The following is a 27,023-nucleotide window of genomic DNA, read 5'->3' on the forward strand; positions in this document are numbered from 1 at the left end:
GCTGTGCCCCCTCCCAGCTTCTTGTGCACCTCCAGCCTTCTCAGTCAGTAGAGCATGGGAAGCTGAAAAGTCCTTGGCTAGTGTAAGCATTACCTAGCAACAACTAAAACATCGGTGCATTATCAAATTTGTTCTCATCCTAAATCCAAAACACTGTACCAACTACTAGAAAGGAAATTAACTCTATCCCTGCCGAAACCAGGACAGGGTTGTAACAAAGAAATTGACTTTTAGTGAAACTAGAGTTGGGATCTGGACATGGTGATGAATCTGGACATCAGAGTCCCCTCAAGGATGCTGATGAAGCTGAAGTTGACGTTATCTAGCCTGCAAACCTTTAGAACACAAGTGAACATGAATGTGATTAGAGTTAACCCCAACTTGGCCTTGGGAAGCCATTCCCATGTTACCAGGAGGAGCGCTGTATAGAAACACTTCCATTTTTATTATCCAAACAGGAGTCTGAGGGGTCTCTTTGCATCTCTTTCTCCTTTCTGTGATTCAAAACCAAGCATATAACTTTTCAGTTTGTATGTTTTTTTGATTTGTTGTAAAATTGAGGGTGCTTGTGATGAGTTTGGTTGATACGAGTCAGAGGAAGGAGGTATCCTGAGATAGAGAAATTACATTATCTCCTTGGAACACTGAACTTTGTATCTCTTTCAAAATAGTTATCACTGTGATATGAGAGTGCTGTTGCCTACCATAATAACATCATATAATCTTGCCATTCTCCAGCTGTATGCAGAAGTTGCACACCTGCTAGCATTTATGAAAACCAAAATTTAAAATATCTCCATGTCTGTCTTCTTTCAATGAAGGAGAGAGTTAGAATAATGTGAAATTGCTAGGGCTGTGTAATTCATCAGTGCCTTAGCTGATATGCAGTGACTTGTGCCCCCATAATTCAGGTTTCTAAATGCTGGCTGTGTGGAAGATGCTGCCACTCAGCTCAGGAACCCACTACATGGGAAGCTGGGAATGTGTCTAGGCTCAGTTACATTTTTGGTTTCATTATGGAGTCCTGTGGATGTAGAAAAAAGCATCTGGACTATACTGACGATGTGAATTAGATTTGAGGATAGTCACCTTTTCCAGACTTGGGAAAGCTGTAACAAATAAGTGATTGCTGGAGAAATGTGACTGCTTCCATCATGTTTAGATCCTCCTCAGAAAGCAGCTTTGTTCATTAACTTTATTTGGCAAGTTGTCCAAAGGTAAATAAATGGGTCTGGTTTTGCAGTCAAACCACTGCTTCTGGGTTCCTTTTTGTGCCTGATAATACTCAGAAGTTTGAGAATAGAGAAAAATTTTCAGTCTATACATACAATGAAATACTAGTACTCTTACCGTTCCAGTAATAAGTGGAATATATACATATATATCTCCTTTCTCTAGTTTTACTTTATTAGTTATTCTTTCAAGAGGAGTTTGTGATGGGTTTGTTCCATGGTTTTATGTATATTTGTTCTTTCAACAGATCTATTATTTCAGTAGTTCAAACCACTAGTATGTTGCTTTTTAGGGTGCCTAAAATGGATAACCTGTTAACAACTATTTGCTTAAGAAAGATGTTGCGATAGATAATATATTATAGTTTGGACTCCTTATTAACACACTATTGTCAACCGCTTCCACACATTTTATACATAGGTTGGTTTGATTTTGAATTTTTGCTGTTGAAATGTTGTCCATGAGATTGTCCAGTGTCAGGAAAGGACTGCCAGCCATATCATTAAACTTACAGGGGTTTTCAGGTGAAGTTATTTAAACCCAGCCATAGTTTTGGTATTTAGTATGAGTACTTTTTAATGGAACTGTTGAAAGAACAAATTTCACGTGCGTAAAACCACAGAATAATAACAGAGGAGTTTTCCACTGTACTTGCAGACTCAAATAGTTTTTTCCCCTAGGGCCCTTGAACTCAACCTTGATATTATTTAAACGGGACATCGCCAAGGCCGCTAACTCTAGCAAGTTGTTTCATGAGCAGTAGAACTTATGAAGCAATTTATCATCTTTGTTCTCCTCCTTCCTTGCTTTTTCCTTCCCATCCCTCATGCTCTCGGTACCCTCAGTTCTGCCATGTATCCCATGCCTGTCTTTGGTACAGCTGGCAGCCTGCGGTGTGGCTGGTGAAAGGCTTCATGAAGACTAATTTTCCAGCTGGCTCCCAATGGCTGGAAACTTCCTTTTCTCCGATGAGAATGCTGATTTGGGTGTCTTTTGTAATGCAGTTTTCAATTTGAGTAGGAACATAGCTCAATTACTGCAAATATGACTGAATTCGGTGGGCAGATCCCACAGTTACAGGGAAGAGTTAGTCTACAAGGGGACAGTGGGAGGGATGGCACAGCTCTCTAAGGAAACAAGGGTGAAAATGGAATGCTCCTCATGACTGTCGTGTGTTTGAGTGGGTTTAATTTTGTAAGGAGGCTCTGAGAGAAGGTACTCTGATAATTTCCTTATTTCTTTGTTTTCCTCTGGCTTTGACCATAATTCAGCAGAGCCACACGTTTTATTGGTGATGACTTTCACAGGCAGGGACAAGGGTCACCTCTGAGCTCCACCTGAGCCACTGAAGTTTTGAGATGCTGCTTTGTACACAGTTCCCATATCAAATGTACTGCAGGTCTGAAGCTTGTGAAGCACTCTCTGCTGGTGTCATGAGGAAAGACTTTATTGCATCACCTACAGGCCAGCCTGTATAAATCAGAGGTCTGGCTATGATAGGAGGTGGGTCTCAGAAGGAAGTGGTTTGGTATGGAAAATTGATGTGGAGCAAATGGACTTCCTTCTACATAGTTTCTAATTACTCATGAAAATGTTACAGTAGCGATTTAATCTTAAATCTAAAGCCTGCATTTGGAATTTAAAGTATTTCTGAAAACGCACATTAGTCAGATATTTATTTGGAGGCTTAAAAAAAGAAAATGAGATGCAATGTTACATCTTCTATTTGCCTTTTAAGTTCACAGTACTTCAGCTTTCCCATTTGTAAAATGCAGTGAGTTGCTGCCCGCTTCATAGAACTGTTGCATGACTTGATTAATTGTAGATGGCTTTCAGGTCCTTAAATGCAAATCATGAGATAAGTAACACATCAGTAACTTATCTTAGTATTTTGAAGTATTAGCAAGTTATCTAATCCCTTCTCTCTTTAAAATTTATAGCCTTTTGTCTTGAGTACAGTGACATTGTATTACATTAGATGACTTCACAAACCAAGATGTCACTCAGCTGCATAATGAAAGCTAGAATAGTGTGATATGAAGGGGATTTTGGAAAGGGGAGTGAACAGAAAGTCCTGTCTGCAATTAAGTTTATAAGAAGCCTTTTCCTCTCCCAGTTTTTTGGAACACAGGTAAGGAAATATCAGCTTGGCCCTGCCCAAGGGAAAGAAGTTGCTGAAACTGCCATTCTCCCAAACCTTTCCTGTTGCCAGAGGTTCAGCCCAGTGACCATCTGTTGAGGACAGCATAGTTCAAGGCTAACATCATACATCAATGTAGAGGGTTGGTGGGAAGGCTCAGCACGCAACTCTTCTATCATTACAAGAAGAAAAAAAAAAGGTGCCAAATGGCCTCAATCATATTTCTCATATGTAGGCACATACACCTTCTTCTTGTGATCGATTTTAGTTTGCAGATTCATCTATTATGTGGAATTCTAATTCCCTGTCATTTCATATCTTGTTACTTATTACCTACTTACCTTCTTATTACCAAAACCTGAAAGATCACTGTTATGTCTGTTGCCAAACAGATCATCAGGGTAGTGTTCAAGAGGGACAAGGTTTTTTCATTCATTCTGCTCATCAGAAATGCACATTTTAATAGACATATGACTAATTCCTAAAGACCCCTCTTGTTTAAAAATTGCGACATACTCTTAAACTACTTTGACTGTGACCTATAGACCTTAGGGTCATGCATTTGCAGTAACTACCGAAAAATCGCCTAGTCAGACTGTATGTTTCCAGATGCTAAATTGCATTAGAATGATGTTATACACGTCATAGTATTTTTTTTCTTTTTGCATAAAGCTAGTTTAGTTTGTGCCCAATTAAGGTTATGTTATCTAATGAAAGGAACAGACTTTACTAGACAATCTTACTCTATGATCCGTAACATGAAAATGCTCGAAAACCCTTGCTATATATAAACAATTTGAGGTGCATGTTTGTAGAAGAAAAAAGAGAAGAAAAATGTCTGTTCTTTATCAAAAGCTGTTTGATAGCACATTACATGCTAGCATGAGTTTTAGCAGAAATTGCTTCTCACGTTACTGTCGTTTCTCTCAAGCTAAGTGTTTTATACCTTATCTAAGATAATATAATCACAATCCTTACCCAGACACAGAAGGCAGGTCTAGATGTACTGATGGTGTTCATTTGGCTGGAGTCCTAGAAGATACCAGTGTTTGGGAAGGGTTAATAAAAGCATCAACAGGTTGAATATGATGAAACTGCACAATTTGTAGAGAGAAAGAAAAGAAAATCTTAGTTGTAAATCTTCACAAGTGAAGCATAATTCCTGTTCTGGACACAGGCTGATGGCAAATTTCCAGTGAAATATTTTTATTTTGTGTTTTGCAATGGAAAAAGCTAAAAATTTAATTGAAAGCAAACCCTTCTGTTTCAGCATTTTCTGAAAGAGCAAAAGAGAATGACCCTCAAAACTGGGGAATACCTAATAGCACTGTGGTTGGGGCCCTTGGCAAAGGTGTGATGACACCATCTCAAAAGTCACCTGAGACTAAAGAAGTTTGATCCTTTAATGTCCTGTAATTTCCATGTCTTGTCCCATCCTCCTGTCTGGCTGAATAATTATATGTAATTTTCACGCAGTGAACAGTTCTCACAGGAGACACCAAGGGGATCGGTCTGGTTGTAGGGAAGGAAAACAAGAAAAGGCTTCTCTCACTTTGTGTTTTGTTCTGTGAAGCTGCGAATGGTCTTCCATGCATCCTGTCGTAAAACAAAGAAAAACGTCGTTTTAGAGTATTTCATGGGATGAGAAAGTCACTTCCCCACCTCATGGGAAGATCGTAGTTGGTATTGCAAAAGGAGGAGAGGGGAACACCCGAGAAACCCTGTAGCATCTCCTGTCTCATTCCAGGATCTGCAGCACTTCGATTTTTAAACAATGTCTGTATGACGTGGTGATTGCTGCATGAGAAATGTAGCTACATCATTAGTTCATTACAAATGGCTTAATACAGGGCCGATTTCTACCCCCAATATATTCTTTTAAAGCTCCCAACAGAATTGCATGTATTCATCTGAGGGCCGCATTGGCCTATAATATGTTTTGTTTTGTTGTATGAATTGCCTGCTTCTGTGTACCAGATTTTTTCATTCTTCCCCCTTCTGCTTCTGAACCATGATTGATGATGTAAATAATCATTTCCAGGCATGAGCCTTTTCTTTTTCCTGTTGACCAGTCACTAATCACTACTTGCTCATCCCTGTGTTTTGTTTGTAAGCCAGATAATTTTCTTTTTAATGGCCTTCTTTCTCTTCATGTCAGAAATCTCACCGCAGATAAATGACAGATACACACCACATATGTAACAGTGCGCAGACCTTATAATAATTATCCAGTACGTTTACAAAGTTCTGAGAAATTTCATTTTAAGAATAATAAATGATTGCATTTCTCTGCCATCCCTAGCATTATGCTCTGCTCTGCAGAGAGAAAAGCTTAAAGGAACATTCAGAATTAAAAGACTTGTTTAATTGATAATTTTTTAGCTTCTCGCATCTGAGCATATAGGGTTTTTCATCTCGATCTAACTCACCTTTCTGCAATGTTCGCGCGTTCAGTCCTGAGCCTGCAAAGCACCTGACAACAGTTAATTTGCCTTATTTAAGCATCCCTCTTTGAAGATTTGAGCGAAAATGGCTGAATATTAAAACGGGGTCTAGCATTATTTTAATGTATGCCAACTAATAAAAATTCCAATGCTTAAAAGAGACATGGCGTCATGCGCATTCCTATTGGCGTTACTGGAATATCAGCCCACAGATACATAAATCATTTAATAGTCACAGTCTTAATGAAATAAAATGCCTGAGTGTACACAATATTCAGTACCTAGAATGGGGTATTTACATACTTTATGCATACTGTATTTAACTGTTGCTTCCCATCCATCTCAGCTTTGCGGTACCTCCGCGTGCCCCGCACACCCCATGACTTGGGCAGTTGTTGCCTTTCTGATAACAAAGTGGAGAAATTGGCATGTCTCCATTGCAGCCTCGAAAGCAGCTTTTAAGGCCCCAGCACATATGAACTCTTTCTCCCTTCTAGAGAAGGGCAATTACACTCATTTGAGAAGTGTTGTGGTGTTCTGTAGGTTATTTAGACTAATAAATTTTTCATCATTCTCCTTAAAAAAGGCTGCTTTAAAGTTTAGATGGAAAATTAAGCTGACTAGAAACATTTGGCTCAGGTGGCGCAGAAGGATCTCATTCTTCTGATCATTCTGGCATTCAGGAGCTATGAATAGAAAGGAACTGGATTACTAAATAGAGTTGTCACCCCTTTTGGAATGAAGTAATTGACCTCAAATGTCGGTTTTGGAGAAGAGAGTCAGAGAATAGAAAGGGCTTGGTTTGTTTCTTTGTTCTTTAAGGCATTGGCAAATCCTAGTAAATAGGGGTTTCCAAATGTTTTACCCCCTAATGTCTTTCTCCTTGTTTGACACCCCCACACCCCCATTCTGATAGGTTTTTGTCTGGATTACATAAACGCTGAACAACATATTTACAAAGCTATTTGCTCTTGCTGTAGACGTTACGGTTCTTTCCTGTGTATAGTCGCACCTGCATACTTCTGAGATAGGTGGTGTCTAGCCATCGTATCAGAGGTGGCTCTCCCTGCTTGTGCACCCAGTGCTGGCTGGCTGAAATCGGTACCAGTTGGTTTTCTGCCGTCCAGATGCGAGAAAGGCCCAGTAAGATGCTGGCTGCAGCGGAGACACCCTTGTTACATAAATATGGGTGAACAGCTTGTGAAATACTGAAATGACATCGTTCCAGAGATTTCGAGAAAATTACTACTTATCAGAAAATACTGGGATGTTGTATGTGTCAGGTAAATTATGTTTCTAAAGGACTGGCTACAGATATGCATCCTTGGCAAAGGGCTTTCGCATGTCATGCACGCACATAGCTGGCACTGACTACCTGACTAAGAAATAAGATCAGCCTCCTGCTTTGTACGCATCCTGTTTTATGGGCTGTAAATACCTTAATTTCTACCGAAGTTGTGCTATGCAAAGGATGCCAACATAACATTATCCAGTTGTCCTTCCTCCTCATCATCTGTTTTCAATATTAGATTGCTGATTTCAACCTGGTTTCAAGATTAGATGTTTCTCTGAGAACAAGGGCACAAGTGTTCCAGGTGCATTTTTATCTTTCAGGGAAAGAAAGCAAACAAACTGGCACAGTTCTGGGATCTGCCACAAAATACAGATACCTTATGCCAGAGCACTAGTAAGATAAGATTGCGTTGTGCGGTCGTTACAGGCAAACCATGTAAACCAACAGTAAAATAGTAAGCTAGTAGCAAACAAGTAGATAGAGAAAACAAGGTTTTATTCAAGTACCTATATTCTTCTAATATAACTACTAGTCTCTGTGTATGTGGAAGTGTGTGTGTGTGTATTTATATATTTGTAGTTTTACCAGGTGCTGAAGGAGCTTTTTGACCTATTAGCAACAACAAATATGGCAGGAAACCAAAGAGCTGGATGCAAACTCTGGTTGAATCCCAAATTATAATTTGGAAATGTTAGAAGAACTTTTTCATCACTGCTCCGCTACAGAGCTTTTTCTTTTTCTTTTTTTCCTTTTCAACTTCATCCTTGCCCATCTCATGAGATTCATCCAGAAATGTGTAAGCCAAAGCTATGCTTTGGTCTGACTCCCCTGTCTGAACAGGAGACAAAGGCTGAGAACAACAGATATAGAAATATATGGAACATGTAATGTTGTAAGAAATCCTAGGAGAACCTCAACTTTTTTTTCTTTATGCACGTCTAACTTTTTGATAGATAAAGTAAACTTGTCCTGTACTTATTTTTGATGGCCTTGGCAGTAATGCTACAAGCCCAAGGTGAATGTTGTTAGGACTAAATTTTCTCATGGCAGGTTTTAACTGGCACTTTTTGTACATCTTCCTTTTCTGCCTCTTGTCTTCCTTTGCCTGTGATTCTCCCTTGAAAAATACCTTTTAAGGGTATTGAGTCCTGGTAACGCTTCTTAAAAATCAGGGAAAATTATAGATACTCCTTTTAGCATCATACCATTTAATTCTGTCTACTCATTCTGAATAAGGGAACATGAATTTGAACAAGAGTTAGTAGTGTGCCCTTGTGTCAAAGAAGGCCAACCGCATCCGGAGCTGGGTTGGTGGCAGCATAGCCACCAAGTTGAAGAAGTGCCTCTCCCTGTTCGGTGCTGATAACACTGCATCAGGAGTTCAGGGGTCCTATTTTGGGCTCCTCAGTATGAGAAAGATACTTACCTGCTGGAGCAAGTCCGGCGGGGCTTCACTGCGATGGTTAAGGGAGAGAGCACGTGATATATGAGGAAGAGGGAACTGGGTTTGTTCACCTAAGATGAGAAGGCAAGCGGTGTTAGGTCCCTTCCAACTTAAATTATTCTAAGATTCTCTTAAGCTTAATATTTATGTTTCCTTTTCCTTGCTTACTACAAGGAAAATATAATATTATATTATAATATGTTATTTTATATATATACACTAGATATTATATACTTTCTTTTTATATATATATATAAAATCTTCCATTCCAGGAAGATCTTTCCTTCTCTTGTGAACAGAGGGTGGTTTTATCCCCTTGTGAAACGTGAAACTGAGCCGCATTGCAGGTGCTGGCTGTTCCCGCAGCACTAGATCTGGAGTCGGGGGCATCTTCACACCCCACAGGAAAGAAGGGCCTCAGCTTTTCTGTGCACCTCTCACCAGCGGGTTGGACACCCGTGGCACTGCATGTTTCTTTAGCTGCAGCTCCGCCTGGCTGTGTCGTATCAACACAATGAGTACATGGCCTACGAGGCCATGTCCACGCTTGGATTAGGCCTCGGAGGCTTTGGCTGTAGTAAATCTTTAGTTAAAAATCCAGTGCCCATTTCTCCTTTAAATTTGAATAGCAACTATATTGCCCTGAGTTTTTAGTCAATTTTGTTTTCACTTTCTTCCTTTTTAAAAAAAAAAATCCTAAATTTTTGAATCTGAACTTTGCAACTATTGCTTTGGTCTCTAAGTCAATGAACTTTCTGACAACATTCCATGTAAAGGCTTAAACCTTTCCTGGCAAGTGATTAACAACTGGGACGAGCCCTTCCATGAGACATGAGTTTTGCAGCCTGTTGTGTGGTCTGTTTGGCTGGGTCTGTAACACATTTCCGATTGTCTAAATAGAAAGAGATAAAAAGGAAAGGGACTGCCAAACTCCACTGTATAACGTAAAGTGAGTCAGAGGGAAAAGGTTTATAATTTTTCTTCTTCCTTTTACATTGCTGGCTACATCTTATCTTCAGCCAGAAGATGCTAACATCATTTCCTCTCTATAAATTGGCTCGCACGTGATACAAAAACACAATATGACTTTTTTTTTCTAGCTTAATAAAAGTTTTGATACTTCAGTGCTATGAAATTCAAGAATACTGATTTAATCTCAGAACTGTTAAAACATCACTTTACTGAGCCAGTGGGTATGTATATTGCCTCAGTGAGCCATCTCTTTTAACTCTTTTAAGCAGTAACATTTAGGGTAGAAATTGGGAACTAATTGCAACATGCTATGTTTGCAAAGTGATGATACCAGGGCTTTTTTTTTTTTCTGAGCTAGCACAAGCATATTTCTACCTCTTTTATTGCTCTTACAACATCTAGTCCTGTTTGAACTAATAGTGTGATTGCCCCGTGGATTTTAACAGAGCTGCATGTCTGTTGAAACTGATTCAGAAAGCAGTTGTGTCCATCTTCGCTACTGAATGAAAGCCCAGTAAATCCCAGAAAAGCCTTCGTGAAGTTTTTAACAGTGATTCAAATGAACAGTGATTCACCTACTCGTGAATGAAGTATGAAACTTGTTTCTATTGCTCCCATTGCTGTGCCATCTGCGTACATCATGTGAAATAAAACGATACCAGTGACTGGCAAAAACTCCCATGGCTTCACAAAGGGAAGCAAGAAAGTTGATGAATTGCTGCTCTTTTTTCCTGTTAAGCAATCTCTCAGTTTTGAGATTTACAGTTATTTTCTTTGCAGTGTAGCTGTCTACTATTTAAATAATTGAAAAGGCATGCCCTGCAAACACATTTTATAATTCACTCACGAAGATATGAGGATCTCCCACTTTGGTAATCATCATAGTTAATCACAAATGAAATCTTTCTGAATAGCTCTGGTATTTTGAAAGTTGTGAAACAGTCATTCATGGTCTTCGTTGAAACCCTTCCTGTTGCGATACCCGACACTTAACGTGTCAGCAGCAGCATGCATGAGCTGCTACAGGCAGGTCAGGCCCACAGGGGGTCGTGAAGGGATCATTTAACAGGTAGGTCATCACATTGGAGGCCATGTAAGAAATTACACCATGCTTCACATAGGTCTTGGCAGCAAGTATCCCTGGAACAGACCTTTCAGAGACTTCTTGGTGCCATGGTGGAAAATTAGAGTTGATTAGTGTGAGCATGTCAGGCTCTGGACTGTCCTTGTGTCTGGGGTGACAGGCTATCAGGTGTCTTGGAGGGCCTTTGGCTGGCTGAAGACTTCAGTTTCCAAGGGCCAGTGCAGCTACTCGATGATTGCCTGCTTCTGTCAAGAAGCACTATTAAAGCAGTATTAAAATGCCCCATTGTAGGATGTGTGCAAAGGTTGTGCGGGTCACAGGTAGCTAGTAAGTACCTAGTGTAGGCATTGTGTGGCTTCGCCTACAACTGCAGTATTTTGGTTTTGTACTTGCCCAAGGTGTCCAAAGCAGCCTGCAGGCTTAAAAGTGCCCACAGGCATCTCAAATGCTATTTTCTATTGAGCAGGAAACAGCATGTTTTAAATGCGGTTTCTCTCAAAGCTAGTGGCTGTGCTGACTTCCAGCAGAAAGCTGCCATGGTATGTACCTTCACGTACAGACACTTCCACTTCCCAGGGCTGACTGACTATTTTTTGAGGAGTTGAATAAGCCCTGAAAATTGCAGGTTGAGGAACAGAACATAAAGTGTCCTTCTACTAGCTAAATGGCAAGCAAAACATAGCTTTTCTAATCACTTCTTTTCTGCAGGACTGCTTCTGGATGGTATTTCTTCCTTACACTGTCATCTGTTAGCTTGTTAAGCACAGGAGGTTGACGCCTACAGACAGCACCCGAATAATCAGCTGGCTTGAGCCTTGGTCTGGTGCAACTGCAGTGGGCTGCCCTGAGGCTTTACAAGGTTTGCAGCGTGGCAGATGCAAGGTGCGCAGGGACTAGCTCCATATTACCACAGCTGCCATGGCCAGCAGGCAACAGTTAGAGCAAAGGCATTGCAGAAGGTCCTTCTTGCTTTCTGGAAGAAAAAGCGATTTGTAAAAAACAGACGTAAGCCCGATGTGTCCCCCACTGATTGCTGTCAAATGGAAACACATGGGATCTTTGCTATTAAGTACTTATGTGTAAATGCATCCCGTTGTCACCATGTGGCCAAGCCTTGAGGTTTTAAGGACCATCAAAAGTAATATCCAAGATTTCCTTTCTAGGGAAAGGATTCTGATCAGATTAGTAGGTAGTACACAGGTGGTTATCTGGGAGGTATGTTAATGCTAGAATTGTTTACAGTAATCTGGTAACTCCTGTTTTATGAATTAACTTTACAAAACAAGTGGAAACATGCTGGAAATTCTTACAATATGTCTATCAAACAATTGAACTTGATTGCTAAGGAAAATGTTATTGCAAAGCAGAAACAGTGTGGTATTGGCCTGCCAGGCAAATACACAGATGTCCAGTGCAATTGCGAGGAAGTGATTTGTTGGTGTATCAGCAGTGCCTTTCCAAGGAACGATTATGCTGTGTGTCACTGGATTTCAATTTCCTTTAATTTGACTACCCCATGTATCTATGAAGTATCACTGCAGCAGTACGACTGCAAATTAGGCTAACCAGGCATCTCAAGGGACCTGGTCAGGTTTGTCACGGGGATTTCCTGGCTGTCAGCCCTAAAAATAACTGATTCGATGATACATCAAGTCTGAAAGAGTCTAGATTCAACAACGGAAGATTTTATGTTGCTAGGTAGTATCATTGCAGTGCATTAAGCTCAATTCAGCACGAGTGGGTAACACCTGAGAAGCTAGGGAAATACCTGGGTCACTGTTCCCACTAAACTCAGTGTTATAGCAGTAAGCTGCAACCTGCATTTTAGCTCATTACCTTAACACGAGCTCTAGTATGTCTCCGTGAGTGGCAATTTGAATGCGGTAGCTTGATGGCAAAGGAGAGAGTAATGACCACATTACTATAGCTGTCACGTTAAAAATCTTACACGCTGTTGGATAGATTTGTTGCAGAACAAGCTAGCAGAAAAACACAGTAAACTTACAAATACCTGTTTTTCTGGAGCTTGATTCAATCGCAGCAGATGGGAAATTGTGTTTCTGGGACCAGCGGTGTATCCCCTTTTATTTGGCTTTAAATCCATGATTTAGATTGAGGATGTAACAGATCTGACCTAGAATCAATTCTCCTAGTAAAAGTCTTCTCAGCTGGGCATGTGGAGCCCTGCCTATTAAAATGTCATCCTCTTTCTCATATCCTTTTATTAAAAACTCCAACTATTCCCTTAAGTAATGAGATGTTTTTTCACATACCTGATCGTGCCAAGCAAGTCCCTGAAAATTCTTACTCAGCGCTTTGAAAATTAGCTAATAGTCAAATGGCCCTCTCTGGAAATGAGAGCGCTGTGATGAAACTGATAGAGTTTGGCTATTGATTTCCAGTAGGTCTGCCATATATTGATATCGAGTCTTTGCTGAATTCATACTCCTGAGGATGTTCAAAAATTAGTTTGAAAACTTACAGACAGAAAGCTCAGTTCACACATTTTGTGACAGGGTGGGATAGTTAGAGATTAAACAGTCTTTCTCCCAAGTTGTGTAAATAGTGAATATTGATATATTTAATTATTTAAGCATTAAATATTGACATTATAAGAAAAGAAAAAAGCATGAGGAGAAAACCATCCCATCATACAGCAATTTGACAACATTAAAAGCTCGCAGTGAAAGGGGGAAATAAATGCTGTGTTAAGAAATAGAGGAATATATGTGTTCTTAGCTCAGTAGATTCTGCGTACATCAGGCTTTGGACAGCAATGTTGGGGATATGCATAGGTGCATGCATAGGTGGGATGTTCAACCTTTGATTATGTGTGGCAGCATTAAGCTTTTGTTCGGATTCATTGACTATTGAGACTTCCCTAGGAGAGCACTGTCCAGTGAATGAAATTTTCAGCCAGCTGGCTACCTTTCATTTTTTCGGTCCTGGCACAGCTTAATCTCTTCCGTTCGTGTGTTACTACCAGATCTGAATTGCTGCGCTTGCATCTTGCCCAGTGTCATGTAGCACATCTGGAAATGTTGTGGTTTGCTGAATGACAAGTTGCACTCTTTCCTTCCAGTTCCGCCTGGTGGTAAAGACAGCGCTGAAGCTGCTGCTGGTGTTTGTGGAGTATACCGAATCCAATGCACCGCTTTTAATCCAGGCAGTATCTACCGTTGATGAAAAGAGAGGTGAGTAGCTTTACTTGGGGGGTGCAAAATCCCAGCACCGCTGAGATCAGGGTGGCATTTCATCATTGATTTCAGTGGTTCTAGGGTTGCTGTTGTGATGCCTGCTTTGTGTGACATACCCTTCATTTCTTGATTAAAAGCATATTTTAAGTATTCATGCAATTTAAGATTGTTTTGAGGAATGAGTTATAGTGGGAAAGTGAAGAGTGAAAAGCCAAAGAACCTGGCCGCCTCCCTGTGCACCGCAGTCATGCCCCTTCCCTGCACCCACGCGCAAAGTGAGCCCCATTGCATCTTCCAACCTTGGAGGCTCTTCAGGCCAGGCTGTCTTTCCACGTCCTTCTGAGAAGCAGCAGTCTGATTTAGAAGAGAAAATGATATCTAATCAGTGTAATCCCTTTGAAGAGAAAGACGAGGTCAGTAATAGTACAGGCTTTATAGTAAAAGTAAAACCATCTGTTGTTACATTAAAATAAAGCCCTTGAGCAGATATTATACTATGAAATCTGTTACCCTTCAGGCTCTTGAAAAATACTTGAATATGTATACTGTATTTTTTACAAATAAATAGAACAAAAATGGTTCTTTCTTGTTCTTCCCACAAAGCCATTGCTAAGCTCCCAGGGCATTCTCTCTTGATGCAAAACATTCCTTTGGCTCAAGGAGAGTTTTTGAGGTTGGGAGAGCCATTGTTGTGGTCTCAAACACATGGAGGTTGAAAGCAAGATCCCCTCTGTGGAGCAACTGCCTCCATGCTGAACTTGTTTGAGCGACTTGATATGGTAAAAGTGAAACAAAAAAAGTTGGGGGATGGGGAGAAAGGTGGTGCCAGAAATAGGAGAAGCTAGCCAGGTTTTGCTTTCAGCTATCAGCATGAGTGTGTTGAAAAGACCCAAAAAAACCCCAAATTGTCTCTCATGGCAGGGGACCAGATGGGGCAATTCAAAACCAGTGTAACACTTTGAATGGTGGACTCTTCAGGTTGGCTTTCTGTTTTGAATTAAAACCAATAAACCTTACAATGCCATAAGCAGAAATGTAATTACAATATTCATGCATTTGTGAGCGCCATGATTTATTTTTACAGTCGTCCTTAGTATTTCCTCAGCTCTGTGAACTCACTGGTATTCTCAACATGCTCAAATTGTCATCTGTTCACATGCTAGTAAACCTTATTGAAGAAAAAAAAGAGAGTGAAAGGAGGACCCTAAACACACTACCATGCGCTGTGTATTCCCTTCTGTGTCTGTAAAACAGCCTCAGGCAAACATTTACATGCCCCAAAGTAATAAAACAACTTCAGTAACAACAGAAAACGTGAAAAAAAAGTGATGCACGTAGTTAGATGGATACTTGTTAGGAGCATGAGGAGAGGGTTTATGGGAATTCTCATACCTGTGGGTTGGCAGATTGTCTCATGAACTCTTGCAAATAACTTAGCCCCAAATACCCAGTTTTCCTTCCTTCCTTTTTTGTTTTAATTATTAAGCAGTTATGCTTAGCTACAAAAGAGATTTTTTTTTTCCCTTGTTTTAGACTTAGTTCCTTTTTTAGGTCATCAGTGTAATAGCCCTTCACTTCTGGCTGTGGATGTTCTGTTTTAATTTACATTTTTAAATTAGTGGCTTATAACTGAAGAGTACCTGTCTTTAATGACTGATTTAATGGAACAGAAACACAGAGGAAGAAAAAGCGATGTGCCTTTTCTTGAAATGTTGTCATAAATCTTGCAGGTATATAATTAAGTTTAGCACTGCTTTGAAAAAAGTCCAGTGTTTCATGTACATACAAGGTGATGAGATATGACATAATTCCTCAACATGTGTACCACACATGATTAACATAAAGAACCCCATAATAACTCAGGCTGGTTTCAAAGCGATCCCATCTGTGGTTTCTATGCAAGAATACATCCATATGCAAACTGAAGTACAGAGATCCATGGAAGTGCCGGCTTTACTCTCAGATACAAGCAGACCGTAAGTGAATAACTGCATGGCCCTCGTCGTATAGGAAGTAGCTTCTAGTTATACTTCCATCTAGATCCCCCTTCCCCCGCCCTTTCTTGTTTCAGAGCCCCACAGGAATTTGGTCTCTTTTCAGTTTAAGCATACCGGGACTGTGCGGGCTCTGGAAAGCAGAGCTGGCATTGCACTCTGCTGTCTGGGGCTGCTTTATCACGAGCATTTTTTAGGACAGAGATTAAAGCTCTGTGGCTGACCTGGACACTGTCACATACCGTTTGTGAATTCTGACTTCTTGTTACGTTATTTGTAAATGGCCCATATTACCAGTATCTCCACGTTTCCTGCCATTTCGCACAGTTAGCTATCCAGTAAATTAATGCCCATATTGTAGGTATGACAGAAGGCTGTATGTTCACACATATTTTAATAGCCAGGAATACAAGATGTTGAGGTCTTTCCAAAATTATTAATATCTTTCCATCCTATGGCGACTAAGAGACAGGCACTCTGTAAGTTGGTGGAAGTCCTCATGTACGGTTCTGGCCTGATGGAAGGCTTTCCATGGTTTATACATAATGTGCATGTCCTGTGTAGTTGTGATGTCAAGATTTGTGTAAGGCATTAAATAATTCTTTTTTTCCTGAGATTCATATGTAAAAACATTTAAAGGGGAAACTGAGAAAAGACTGAGACTTAGAACAATGGGCAACATTATTCAGTAGACTGTATTAATTTAATATAGGCTTAATTATTGCAACCCCATAGTTCTCCGTGTGTTTATGATCCGTGCGTGACTACTTGGAGTGTTGTAGTAGCATCAGGGTTGAGGCTCCAGCCTTCCTGTCGGAGTAGCCACGATAATGAGCTGTTACCAGTGAGAAGCCTGTGAAAGGCAGTCGAGCAGTTCTTGTTTCACCCATTAGAAGGCAGGAGAACACACACAAACCTCGATCTCTGCTGTTTTACTTCGGTGAGCCTGTTTCATCAGTTTTGCCGCGAGTCCTGCATGGAAGTCATAACCTTATGGGAACATCCCGGTCTGCTCCCAGAAGAATTGCTGGGATGCTACATCATCGTTCTTTTACATCATCATTCTTATACATCATGATTGGGTGGAGGAGACAGGCTGGAAAGTAAACCTTTTTGAGAATTGGCAAGCGTAAATGATTACACTTACTATTTTTAAAAATAAACTCCGTAATATACGAATACTAAATGGATTTACATTTTTTTACTAGAAATACATATGCGTTGCCAAACCTAGATTTGAGTTTAGGCTTTTCAGGATTTGTTATATTCTGACCATTACACAGAAAATGGAAGCTGTAGATTTTAGCTCTGCATAATAGTTTCCTCAGAGGTTCCTCTTCATCTATAAATGGAGAGCTTTTAATATTCTCCACAATACAAATAACCTTTTAAAGGAAAAGGGAAAATATACATCATGTTTTTCATATCTCTTGTATAAGCATCATTGTTTTACTACAGCAGCCAATGAGTTTAGAAAAGTCATCAATTTTTTTAGTGTATGATTTTCCAACGTATCTTTCACAAAGTTTTTCTATGCAGCTTGAGAGGAGAAGCAGTTTTTTCACTATCATCCTATCATTAAAAAAATATTGCCTTGAAAATTATTTTTTTCATGCAGACTCCAGCCTGTGGTCTCACCTTTAAGTGGTGACTCTCCAGGAACAACGTATTTGGAAAGCCAAACTCAGGGCATGAGAGTGGATGAGAGCAGACACCTGCTGTAGATCTGCCCATATCCCATGCTGTCCGGATCATCGGTTGGAAACTATAGGCTCTCATTATATATTGGCAAGGAATATTAACCCAAGTATAGTAATGCAGTAAGTTCATGGTGCAACTTCCACACCAGAACTGCCTTGTCCCCGGGTGGGTTATTTCCGTGTTCACTCCTTGGTTGTTCAGCTTGAGATCATCATGAGGAAAATAGCATTTGAAAAGAAAGGTTTAATCTGGTACGGATTGGAGTACCTCTATCGAAGTCATTGATAGTACTGCCTCCTCTTGATATTAGTTAGGGAATAGATGAAGAATTTCAAATTCAAGGCTAGATTTTGGAAATTGCCTAAGTTTAATAGCAGCACCTTAATTAAAGCCTTTGAAAGATGGATGAGCTATTACAAGGCTGCCTTACTAGTAAGTGTGCCTGATTAACAATTCTAAAAAATTGTATTCTGAAACAGAGAAGCAGCACGGGTAGAAGAAAATTATATATCATCCTTGCAGGAAAACAGCCAGGCGATCCTGAAAATATTCTTTTATGATAATGGAGAAGTATCAAGACATTCAGGCAAAAAAATCAAACACCAGGATGCTGTCTTTAAAAAACAAAACAGGATTGTTCCAATAAGAATAAAACCTGCCTGCAAAATAAAGGCATGTTTCCCTAGAAGGACTCTCACTGAATAATGCAGGATGGATTAAATAATTAATTTTTTATGTTGTTATCAACTCGCTTTTTTCTAAATGGCATTGTTATAAGTCAGACTTGCATGGTTTCCCCATTTTGTTTCTCTTTCTTATTTTCTTCCATTTTTATTTTTCACTGGAAACCACAGGAAGACATTTTTGTAGTGAGGATATCATTCCTGCTGATCATATATCATTTGTGAGCCGAGTGAATTTGTTCCACATGTCTTTTGAACATGTACTGCACAAAATGTCTGGTAATATAGAGAATCTGGTAAAGAGGTGTCTAGTGTATTTTCATTACAGCCATGTATTTGAATTAGTATCCAATTAGTAATGCACATAAATACATTTGGAGAGCTGAGAGTGAATCCCCCCCTCTTTGATGTTGCTCGAGATAAGGAAGCTTTGATTTATTATTCAGTAGTAAAGATCAGAGCATGTCTCAAAAAGAAGGGAAGAGAAAACAGGAGAAATATTGCTGTCTGTGTTCGTTAATAGACAGGTTTTTCCACACAGTGCACTGCCATCGCCTTGAAAATGGAGATCCTTGGTTAGCAGAGATTCGATGTCTGTGTAGCAGGATATATGTAATATATCAGCATGAATAAACAAAGGCCGTTATCACTGTGAGAGTAATGCAGAGTTTTAACATCGGGGTCACTGATCAGTCAGCAACAGGTTGTGGTGATGAAACATCTGCATTTTACTGCCTGATTATACTCAAACTATCGTCATCCCTGTAGCATTTAGGGCATGTGGGCTGTTGGAATACTCTGCATTTTTCCCTCTGAAATTCAAAGACTCTTGCAGTCATGCTGGTGTAGTTGAATTGAGTATCTCTAGGTTAGGGTTAGCTTTCTGCTTCGTCCTCTTCACCTTTAACTTTACTCCAAACAAAACACTGAATTATAGTCTTTCATTATTTACTTCAGTTTCCTAGATAAAAGAGTTATGTGGTTTTTTTCTTTAATAAATGTAACTATCTGCCTTTTAGCCAAATGAAGTAGGCTGGTTTTACAAGGTACCTTCCGCACGAGAGGTTATCTTGAGTCTGTCTGTCATTGCCTGTCTGACGGTTTTGGCACAATAACTCACTAAGCTGCTTGGGTTTTGGCATCAGATAATCATGCAAATGCAAATCAACATGCAAATCAAGCAAATACGTCGTAACTAGAAGCACAAATTTTGACCTTACTTAGTGGAAAAATGAGAGAAATGTATCTGAAAGTTCTGTAGAGGGAATTCTTATTAAAATACTTTGAGTAAGAACCACAGCAAAAATCTTTTCCCCTCATTGATCATTTCTTTTATCCGGGACATGCAGCCTGTAATTTGAGAAAACTATGTTTCTCTGCTGCACTGTTTTGTTAACAGGACTTATCTTAATGCAGCGTAACTCAGTAATATCACTAGGAATGTAAGCACCAAATGCACTGAGAGAGTAGCATATAGATTTTTGTTAAAGATTTCTCTAAGCCTATGTGAACCTATGACAGGTGGGGTAAAATTCCTCCCACCTGATTTTAGAAGTTCACTGTCAATCAAACTGGGCTAACAAAACTTCCTTCATCATCGAGGGAGAGAAATTGGTACCTCTGGGGCAAGTCCACCTGGCATATTTTAGATCCTTGCATTAGGATGTACCATAGCTTTCACTGACTGTATTAACTTCACTCTCTGTGAAGCAGGGGAGACTGTAGAGGAAGCTGGAGATAACTGTCTTTCCACTTTACCTTCCACCTGGCCACATCGTTCCACCTTGTGCTACCTCTTGGATAAATGTTGATGCTATAGCTTTCCATTTTGATCACCATCACCAATGGTTTCTGCTTTTCCTCTAGGAGCCAAGCCGTGGTCCAACATCATGGAGATCCTAGAGGAGAAGGATGGGGTTGATACCGAACTACTGGTTTACGCAATGACCTTGGTTAACAAGGTTTGTTTACTTTGTTGGCATAACTGGTGGAGCTAATGTTAGTATTTTCAATTGTATAATAATCTTCCCTGTTGAGAATATATGACAAAGGAGACCTTTCCCAGAGAAGTTGCAGGACAAGCTGTAATCAGTCAGCACACTCTTGTTACTGCCCAGAGGCAGCAGCTGGAGCAAAATTGCTATTTTGCTAGATGCTGTGCGGAAACGTGTTATGACATGGCTCCTCTCCCAACATTGACAACACAGTGCAAAACAAAACTCAACAAACTAACTCAACACATTATCCAAGGGGAGAAAGAAAGCAAGTGCTGGTGAAAAAGATCACATGCTCACACAAGCTTGCATTGTGCACAGTTTTCTAGTTCAGATAGTTTAAATTTTTTTTACTGCAAACCAAATATGATGAATTTAACAGGTCTGAGTGCTAGTAAGAGTGTTTCTGCTTAAAAAAAATGAGGTTACATTTTTTCTTCTTTCTTTATATTTTCTGGTGTCCTGTATTACAAGTAGTAGTTTTGCAGTAAAATCAAATGTGTGAAGGGAGAAAGTGAAAGGCCCGTAAAAGTTAGAAATTTATTAGTGTAAATTCCTTAAAAATTAGCGTCTAGTCCTAAACAAATCTTAGGATGACTAAAATTAAAAATGGATTTTTTGAAGAGCACAGAAGATCAACATACTACTAGCAAATCAAAATAACCATGTGTTTTATGATTATACTTAATAGGCCAGAGTATTATTATTCATTATATTCATTTAAAGATCCTGAGTTTGTCGGTGGAGGTCATAAATCAAGCTGTCAGCTTACTGTGCTCATGGCTACATGGTTGGGGACATGGGTTGCTTTGGTGGTTTTTTTATGAAATAATTTCTTAATGGCAGATACTGTCCTGCAAAGATGCCTGAGAGGGACTAACCTCTCCTGGTGACATCACTGATGTTACTGTACTTTTATTTAGAGCCGCCCTTGCTCCTGCTTACGTGGTAGTAAGGATCCTCTTGACTTTAAAAGACCACCTTATCTCACTGATGTACTCTTTCTGAAAGGCATCACCAGCTTTATATGCTTCTGTCTGTAGCTGCTATTAAAGCCGAGGTGACTAGTTTTTGACATCTCCATTTTACACCTTGTCGTTTCGTGTACCGATTTCTCTTTCTGAGATAATTCCCTTCATCATTTGCGCAGTTGTAATTTACCTGGTGTTTGACTTCTTCAAAAATTTTCTTGTATGTTGACTCTTTTATTATCCTGTAGTTGATTCCTTTAGTCTCAGTTTTTCACTACATTTAAAGCTATTTTGGGAGGAGGTAGTTCTTTAATAACACACAAAAAGAAAAAGCATCTCGCAGTCAAAGGAGCAAGGCAGTTATGAAGATCAAGGAAGAGAGGAATCCCACAATGCCACACTTATAATTATGATCTGGCTTATGGACAGCTTTATGATGTTTTTAATGGGATTTTTTTCATGATTATAGAGAAAACAGCAAGCAGCATGTCACAGTTGTAATTTTTTTCCCCCGCAGAGAATACAAAGAAGGCTCAGATGGTTTCAACTTCTCTAGGCGAGGAAATGTCAAAGTTTTCAGTGCAGGCAGATCCTCACGAGGGATTTGTCTTAAGGAAGCATACTTCTTCTTTTTCTTTCTCCCTGTATACATTTACAGACTGTTTTCCTTCCTGCTCAAGAGCAGAAAACACATCTGCCCAGACATAAGAATTGCTCCAATCCTTTTATCCTCTCCCTCTCTTTTGTTGATGCTTAACCAATTTACTTACACTAACATTTCATTAACCCTCTCTTAATTTGGGGGGATTTAGGCATTCATGAATCTCTAATTAATAAATGAGATTGATCCCAATGCAGATACTTCCAGTTATGTATAGTTCCAGTATAACCTTTGTTATCTTCCTTTGGTTAGTTCCTATGATCTGTTAGATCTTATTCTAATCTCTGCTTTCTTCATTTTTATTACTGAGGTCTGGATAGATTAAAGCCTTTGTGTTTCCTTTATATTAAAAAAAAAACCCACCCACTCATCAAATGCAGAAAGAAAATTCTATGTTGCATTCAATTCACTTTATATTTACTTGCTATAAAACCTCTTCATTATTGAGATTACACTGGAAGCTTTGTAGTTGTAAGATTACTGTTGATTTTCTTTTTACCTGTATTTAATATTGCTTGTTCTCTCATATCATACAATACATTTAATAAGAAAAATAGGTAGATAAAAGAATTATGAGGTATACAAAAATTAATACATTTTGGTATAGTCAGATTAAGCACTGAATGTTTTTTAGCACGTCCAATATAAGACTAGAATTTAAGCACCAGCTTCCAGGCTGGCGGTTACTAGTGGGAGCTTAGAGTCCCACCCACCAGCGGTCCATCAGCTGTAGTTGAAAAAGTGCTGTTTCAGGCCAGTGTGGTGTTAAAACAGCAGCTGGCACGTCATTTTTCGGTGACCTGCCTTAAGAACATTGCAACTGCCACACTGGAACAATGATCATCTTACGTCCTGTGTCTGATGTTGGCCGCACCAGATGTTTTAGAAGAAGTTGTGGTTCCTAGGAAAACACATATATGAGAGATGCTTCTTCCTATCCCAAAGCAATTGAAAACTTGGCTAATGCCCTTAAGCGTGTTTATTTACTATGTAGTGCTTTTCACTGTAGCATGTAAGATTTAGCTAATGTCGCTCTATCGAGTGCGTGGGCCCTGTAGTGAAGCCCAGTCTGTTGGATGTTTGGTAACCAGAGCAGTACTCTTAGATTACTTGGACTTGCATGTAAAGCGTTGCACACCAAATGGACTTTCTGTTGTCTGTATCCTCTCTGCACCACTGCTTTATACTCTGATTGTTTTGTAAATTACAAAAGGCACCATACTTAACTAGTTTTACTAGCTAGTACCATCCAGGGCTACACATTTTGAAAACTGCAGATAAAGAGAGCCTTTCAGCCTGCAGCCAGGCATAGTGTAGCACTAATTTATGTCAGGTTTTGTTCAGAAATGTAACTGAGGATATGTAGTGATAAGAATATTGTGCTATTACCAGTTGAGTATGTTGTCTAATAGGTTTTATCATCTAGGAAAACATTTGACTGGTACACTCCCATAAAACTTTTTTTTTTTTTTTTAGCCCCCAATACAACTTCATTAGTTTTCTTGCCTTTCTTTCCATTGGGACTGTTACAGTTAGTGGTAGGTAAGACATATTGTTTAGGCTTTGGTAAAAATGTTAAGAAGATATATCAAAACTCTCAGGCTGGGGTTTTGGTTTTGATTTAGTTCACCATTCCAAAAGCAGCCCCTTCAGAGGGAAGAACTCAAAGGCTTTCCCACAAGGGCTTGAGAAAGCAACTTGGAAAATCACACAACAAACAAATAAAAATCTTAATTCAGGGATGTTTCCTCAAAACAAAACTGGATAGAGGCATAGGAATGAGTCTTGACATTCATATTCATGCTTCATGTGTACACCTGAGTTCTGAAGAGTTTCAGGTTTGAAATCCCAGTTTTGGTCTAGGCTAGTGGTAACGTAACAGAATTCAGCAAGCAAACCCCTGAGTATGGTTTAAAAACGCTTCTCCAAGTGACTAAATTTTAATTCTCTAGACAGGTTTTCAATTTGTAAGGTTCAGTCTTCAGAGCAGGAGGAAATATTTGGGACTTGTATGTGTATTTCGATATGGGAGTATCATTTTGAACTTAACCAGATACTCGGGAAGGAGCAAGGACCTTGGAAGGACCTGCCCAATTTATGACCTCTGCTCTGCTGGTTGTGGCTTTTGTTTCCTTTATAAAAACACCAGGAAAATGCAGGCCCACTCTTGTTTTCTAATATCACAAGCTAGAATTAATCAGTCATTTATGCAAGCACTTCACGTCCCTTGTCTTAGTTACTGCAAAAATCTTTCTCCTGAGCTAGATTGAACTAACCTTGTTGTGACACCAGTGGTGCCCTTTTACATCCCATTTTATAATGTTAGAAATTGAATTTGATATGCATTAGGCTCCGAAAATGGATCTGTGAGTTTAATGACAAACCGTGCAAAGGAAAAATAGTTGATTTCTATACTTGGGAGTTCAATTGTCCAGTTCTGGCCACTAGCGTGCAGTGAAAATTGGATTTCCACCACTGCAAGATTTAAAATTATATTAACCAATAAAAGGCTACTGACAAAAGCAGGGTTGCCAGTAAATACTACCTTATGCTGCTGTTCTCCTTGTCTACAGCCTGCCTGCCCTCAGAATTTAAAAGAGAGAGAGAGAGAGAGATACTCGAAGGTGGGTGATCTGCATATCAACATTAAGACCATTTCCTGATATTTTAAGAAGTAAATGCTCAGAAGATCTGACTGTTTGTCCACCCTTTTGCATGTAAGACATCACATCTTACTGTGCCTGACGACACTCAGGTCATCGTAGCTGCTGTCTACTTCTTTCATAAGTCAGAGAAAGCCTGATAGACATCGTATTCTGCTGTAGTATTTCCGTATCTGTGTTAAAGCTAAATTGAAATTACAGTGTAATAGCTTCATTTGCTGAATCCTCAGATTTCTACTCGATGCTAGGTGTCAGTTTAGGAAAGAAGAAAATGCACATGGTATCTAATTTCAGCACGGTTCAGGAAAATTTAGTTCCGTGGTCTTCAGTGGGTTTTAAACAGGCTTAAATACTGTCCTGGACAGAGACAAATTCTTAATTAGAGGCTGAACATATAACCCTGAACATACAGCCCTAACACTTCATTAGTGTTTGTGCTAAACATTCCTGTTGCGGTGGACCTCACCAGACATCAGGTAACAGTCCTGTAATGACTGAAGATGATGTTGCTGTGTCGTGTTTAGTTTAAGGGGAAAAAAAAAAAAAATTAAAAAGAAGCTTGGTGATGCACATTTTCCAGTGCCTCTTGTTTAGTTTAAGGAAAAAAAAAAAAAAAAATTAAAAAGAAGCTTGGTGATGCACATTTTCCAGTGCCTCATTTGACAGGAAAGGGGTGCTTTAACAGGGCAGGGTATGTCACCTGTCTGTTGTTACTCACGTAATTCAGACCAATTTTTCTGAACGTCAAGCTGCTTGATATAGGGAGGCAGCCCAGAGTGGCTGCTCTCTTCTGCACTCTGTGGCTCAGAGCCACTTTGGAAAAGCTGGGCTCCAGAAAACCAGTGTTCTCAGAGCACAGTTCATCCCATCCCGGGCATGAGAAGGTGAAACTCTTTCTGGAGAGGGCCTGTTTTTTGCATGTGCTGTCTCTATCTCTTGCTCTTTCTTTCCTCTACTGGGAGTATAGATAAGTTACTTAGCTAATTAAATAGGAGAGGGGTATATACACTTGAGAATAAGCATCTCTGGTGAGCTAATCCAGAACAACTGTGTTGCTTCCAGTGTGCACTCTCCCGTATTTTGCAGAAGCATCTCTGTATAGACTGATTCTTGCGATGAGGTATATAGTGCTCTGCAAGTAGGTTGCACAGTATATTCAGCAGTTTCTGCTCAACAAGAGCAGAATTAGACTCATTTTTCTGCATCACGCATAAAAAGCCGTAAAAAATCAGCACAAGCTGAGTAGAAATCAATGGCAAACGAGTATAGTAGTGTTTTCTGTTGTCTTTGTAAATGTCTGCAGGACTCTGGTAGATGAAGTTCACTTGTGCTCTGAACAAAGTTGTCCAATGCCCATGTCTTCTTCCCGCACATCACTGCAGCAAAGCTGTGAGTGGCTTGATTCAATCCCACTTGCTACATACACTGCAGTGGCATACTATGGTATACATGGGATACCGCAGAAGACCACCTTCCTTTTCTCAGTTTTCTGAATTCACCAAAAAAATGGGAAATAACTGTGGTAAGAAAAGTGCTCTCTTGCACACAGAGCAGGTGCCATAGAAAGCTCTGAACTCAAACAGTTCATTTTCAATAGCTGTTATTATTGGCATTCTTAATTTTCTAGCGTGCAAAAGCTCCTCTCCAGTGTCACTGGTAACAACTTAGCCCATAATTGGGAATTAGTAACTCTCTTAACATAGGAGTTCAGGAGTCAGTGTACCTTTAATAAGAGTTTTCAAGTTGAAGGGGAGGAAAGGAGTCAATATCTCTGCGATAGAAAACAATTTGTGCGTTGGGAGGATGACCTCTGCTGCAGGTGTGGAGGACAGTAGGCACATGGTGCAGGATATTTCCTGCTGTCCTGACATCACACAGCTGTGCATTGGACTTTTTCTTCTTAAGGCCAAACTTAGAGGAATCAGTAGGAAATCAGCTTCAGTGTTTTTAGCTAAACCATTTTTTTCTCTCTCTTTGCTTTTATCCCTGTGTTTGATGCTTTAACGTTCTCTGTTCTTTAAATCTGTACTTCAGTGAAACCAGGAAGAATCCAACTGTGTATTTTAAAGACCCACATTTTCCATACTTTTTTGTATGAAATAACAACATCGATTTGTTTTGCCAATTATTCATTTTTCTACACAGTGCACAGAGTTGTTTGTTAAAAGCTGTGCCACTTGTTTTTTATTTTCTAGCGGTGTCTCTAATCCCACATCATGGATTTTACTTTATTGAAATCATACATAGCACCACTTGCCACCCGCTTTTAAAAACCTTTGTTTAATTCTTTTCAAAACAAACAGATTTAAATGTTTTTCCTTTGATTCTTAGACGCTGTCGGGGTTGCCAGATCAAGACTCTTTCTACGACGTGGTGGACTGTCTGGAAGAGCTAGGCATTGAAGCTATTTCACAGAGACACTTGAACAAGAAAGGAACAGACTTGGACTTAGTTGAGCAATTTAACATTTATGAGGTAACATAGCATGCCCTGTTTTATGCATCTTACAGCTTGTGCAAACTTCAAAGCCGAGAGGAGGGGGGAATGT

The 27,023-nt window shown here is 39.6% G+C and overlaps 1 protein-coding gene across 1 annotated transcript in view; it reads left to right on the top strand.

Annotated features, from left to right (window-relative positions):
• FHOD3 (formin homology 2 domain containing 3) overlaps positions 1-27,023 on the top strand; it is a 467,442-nt gene that overhangs the window by 319,983 nt on the left and 120,436 nt on the right. The window contains exons 8-10 of the mRNA XM_019472318.1: positions 13,694-13,805; positions 20,053-20,147; positions 26,807-26,950. Coding sequence (XP_019327863.1) covers positions 13,694-13,805; positions 20,053-20,147; positions 26,807-26,950 — 351 coding nt within the window. The remainder of the gene's footprint in view (positions 1-13,693; positions 13,806-20,052; positions 20,148-26,806; positions 26,951-27,023) is intronic.

Source organism: Aptenodytes forsteri, unplaced genomic scaffold, assembly GCF_000699145.1.
Source record: "Aptenodytes forsteri isolate BGI_AS27 unplaced genomic scaffold, ASM69914v1 Scaffold114, whole genome shotgun sequence".
Taxonomy (NCBI): domain Eukaryota; kingdom Metazoa; phylum Chordata; class Aves; order Sphenisciformes; family Spheniscidae; genus Aptenodytes; species Aptenodytes forsteri.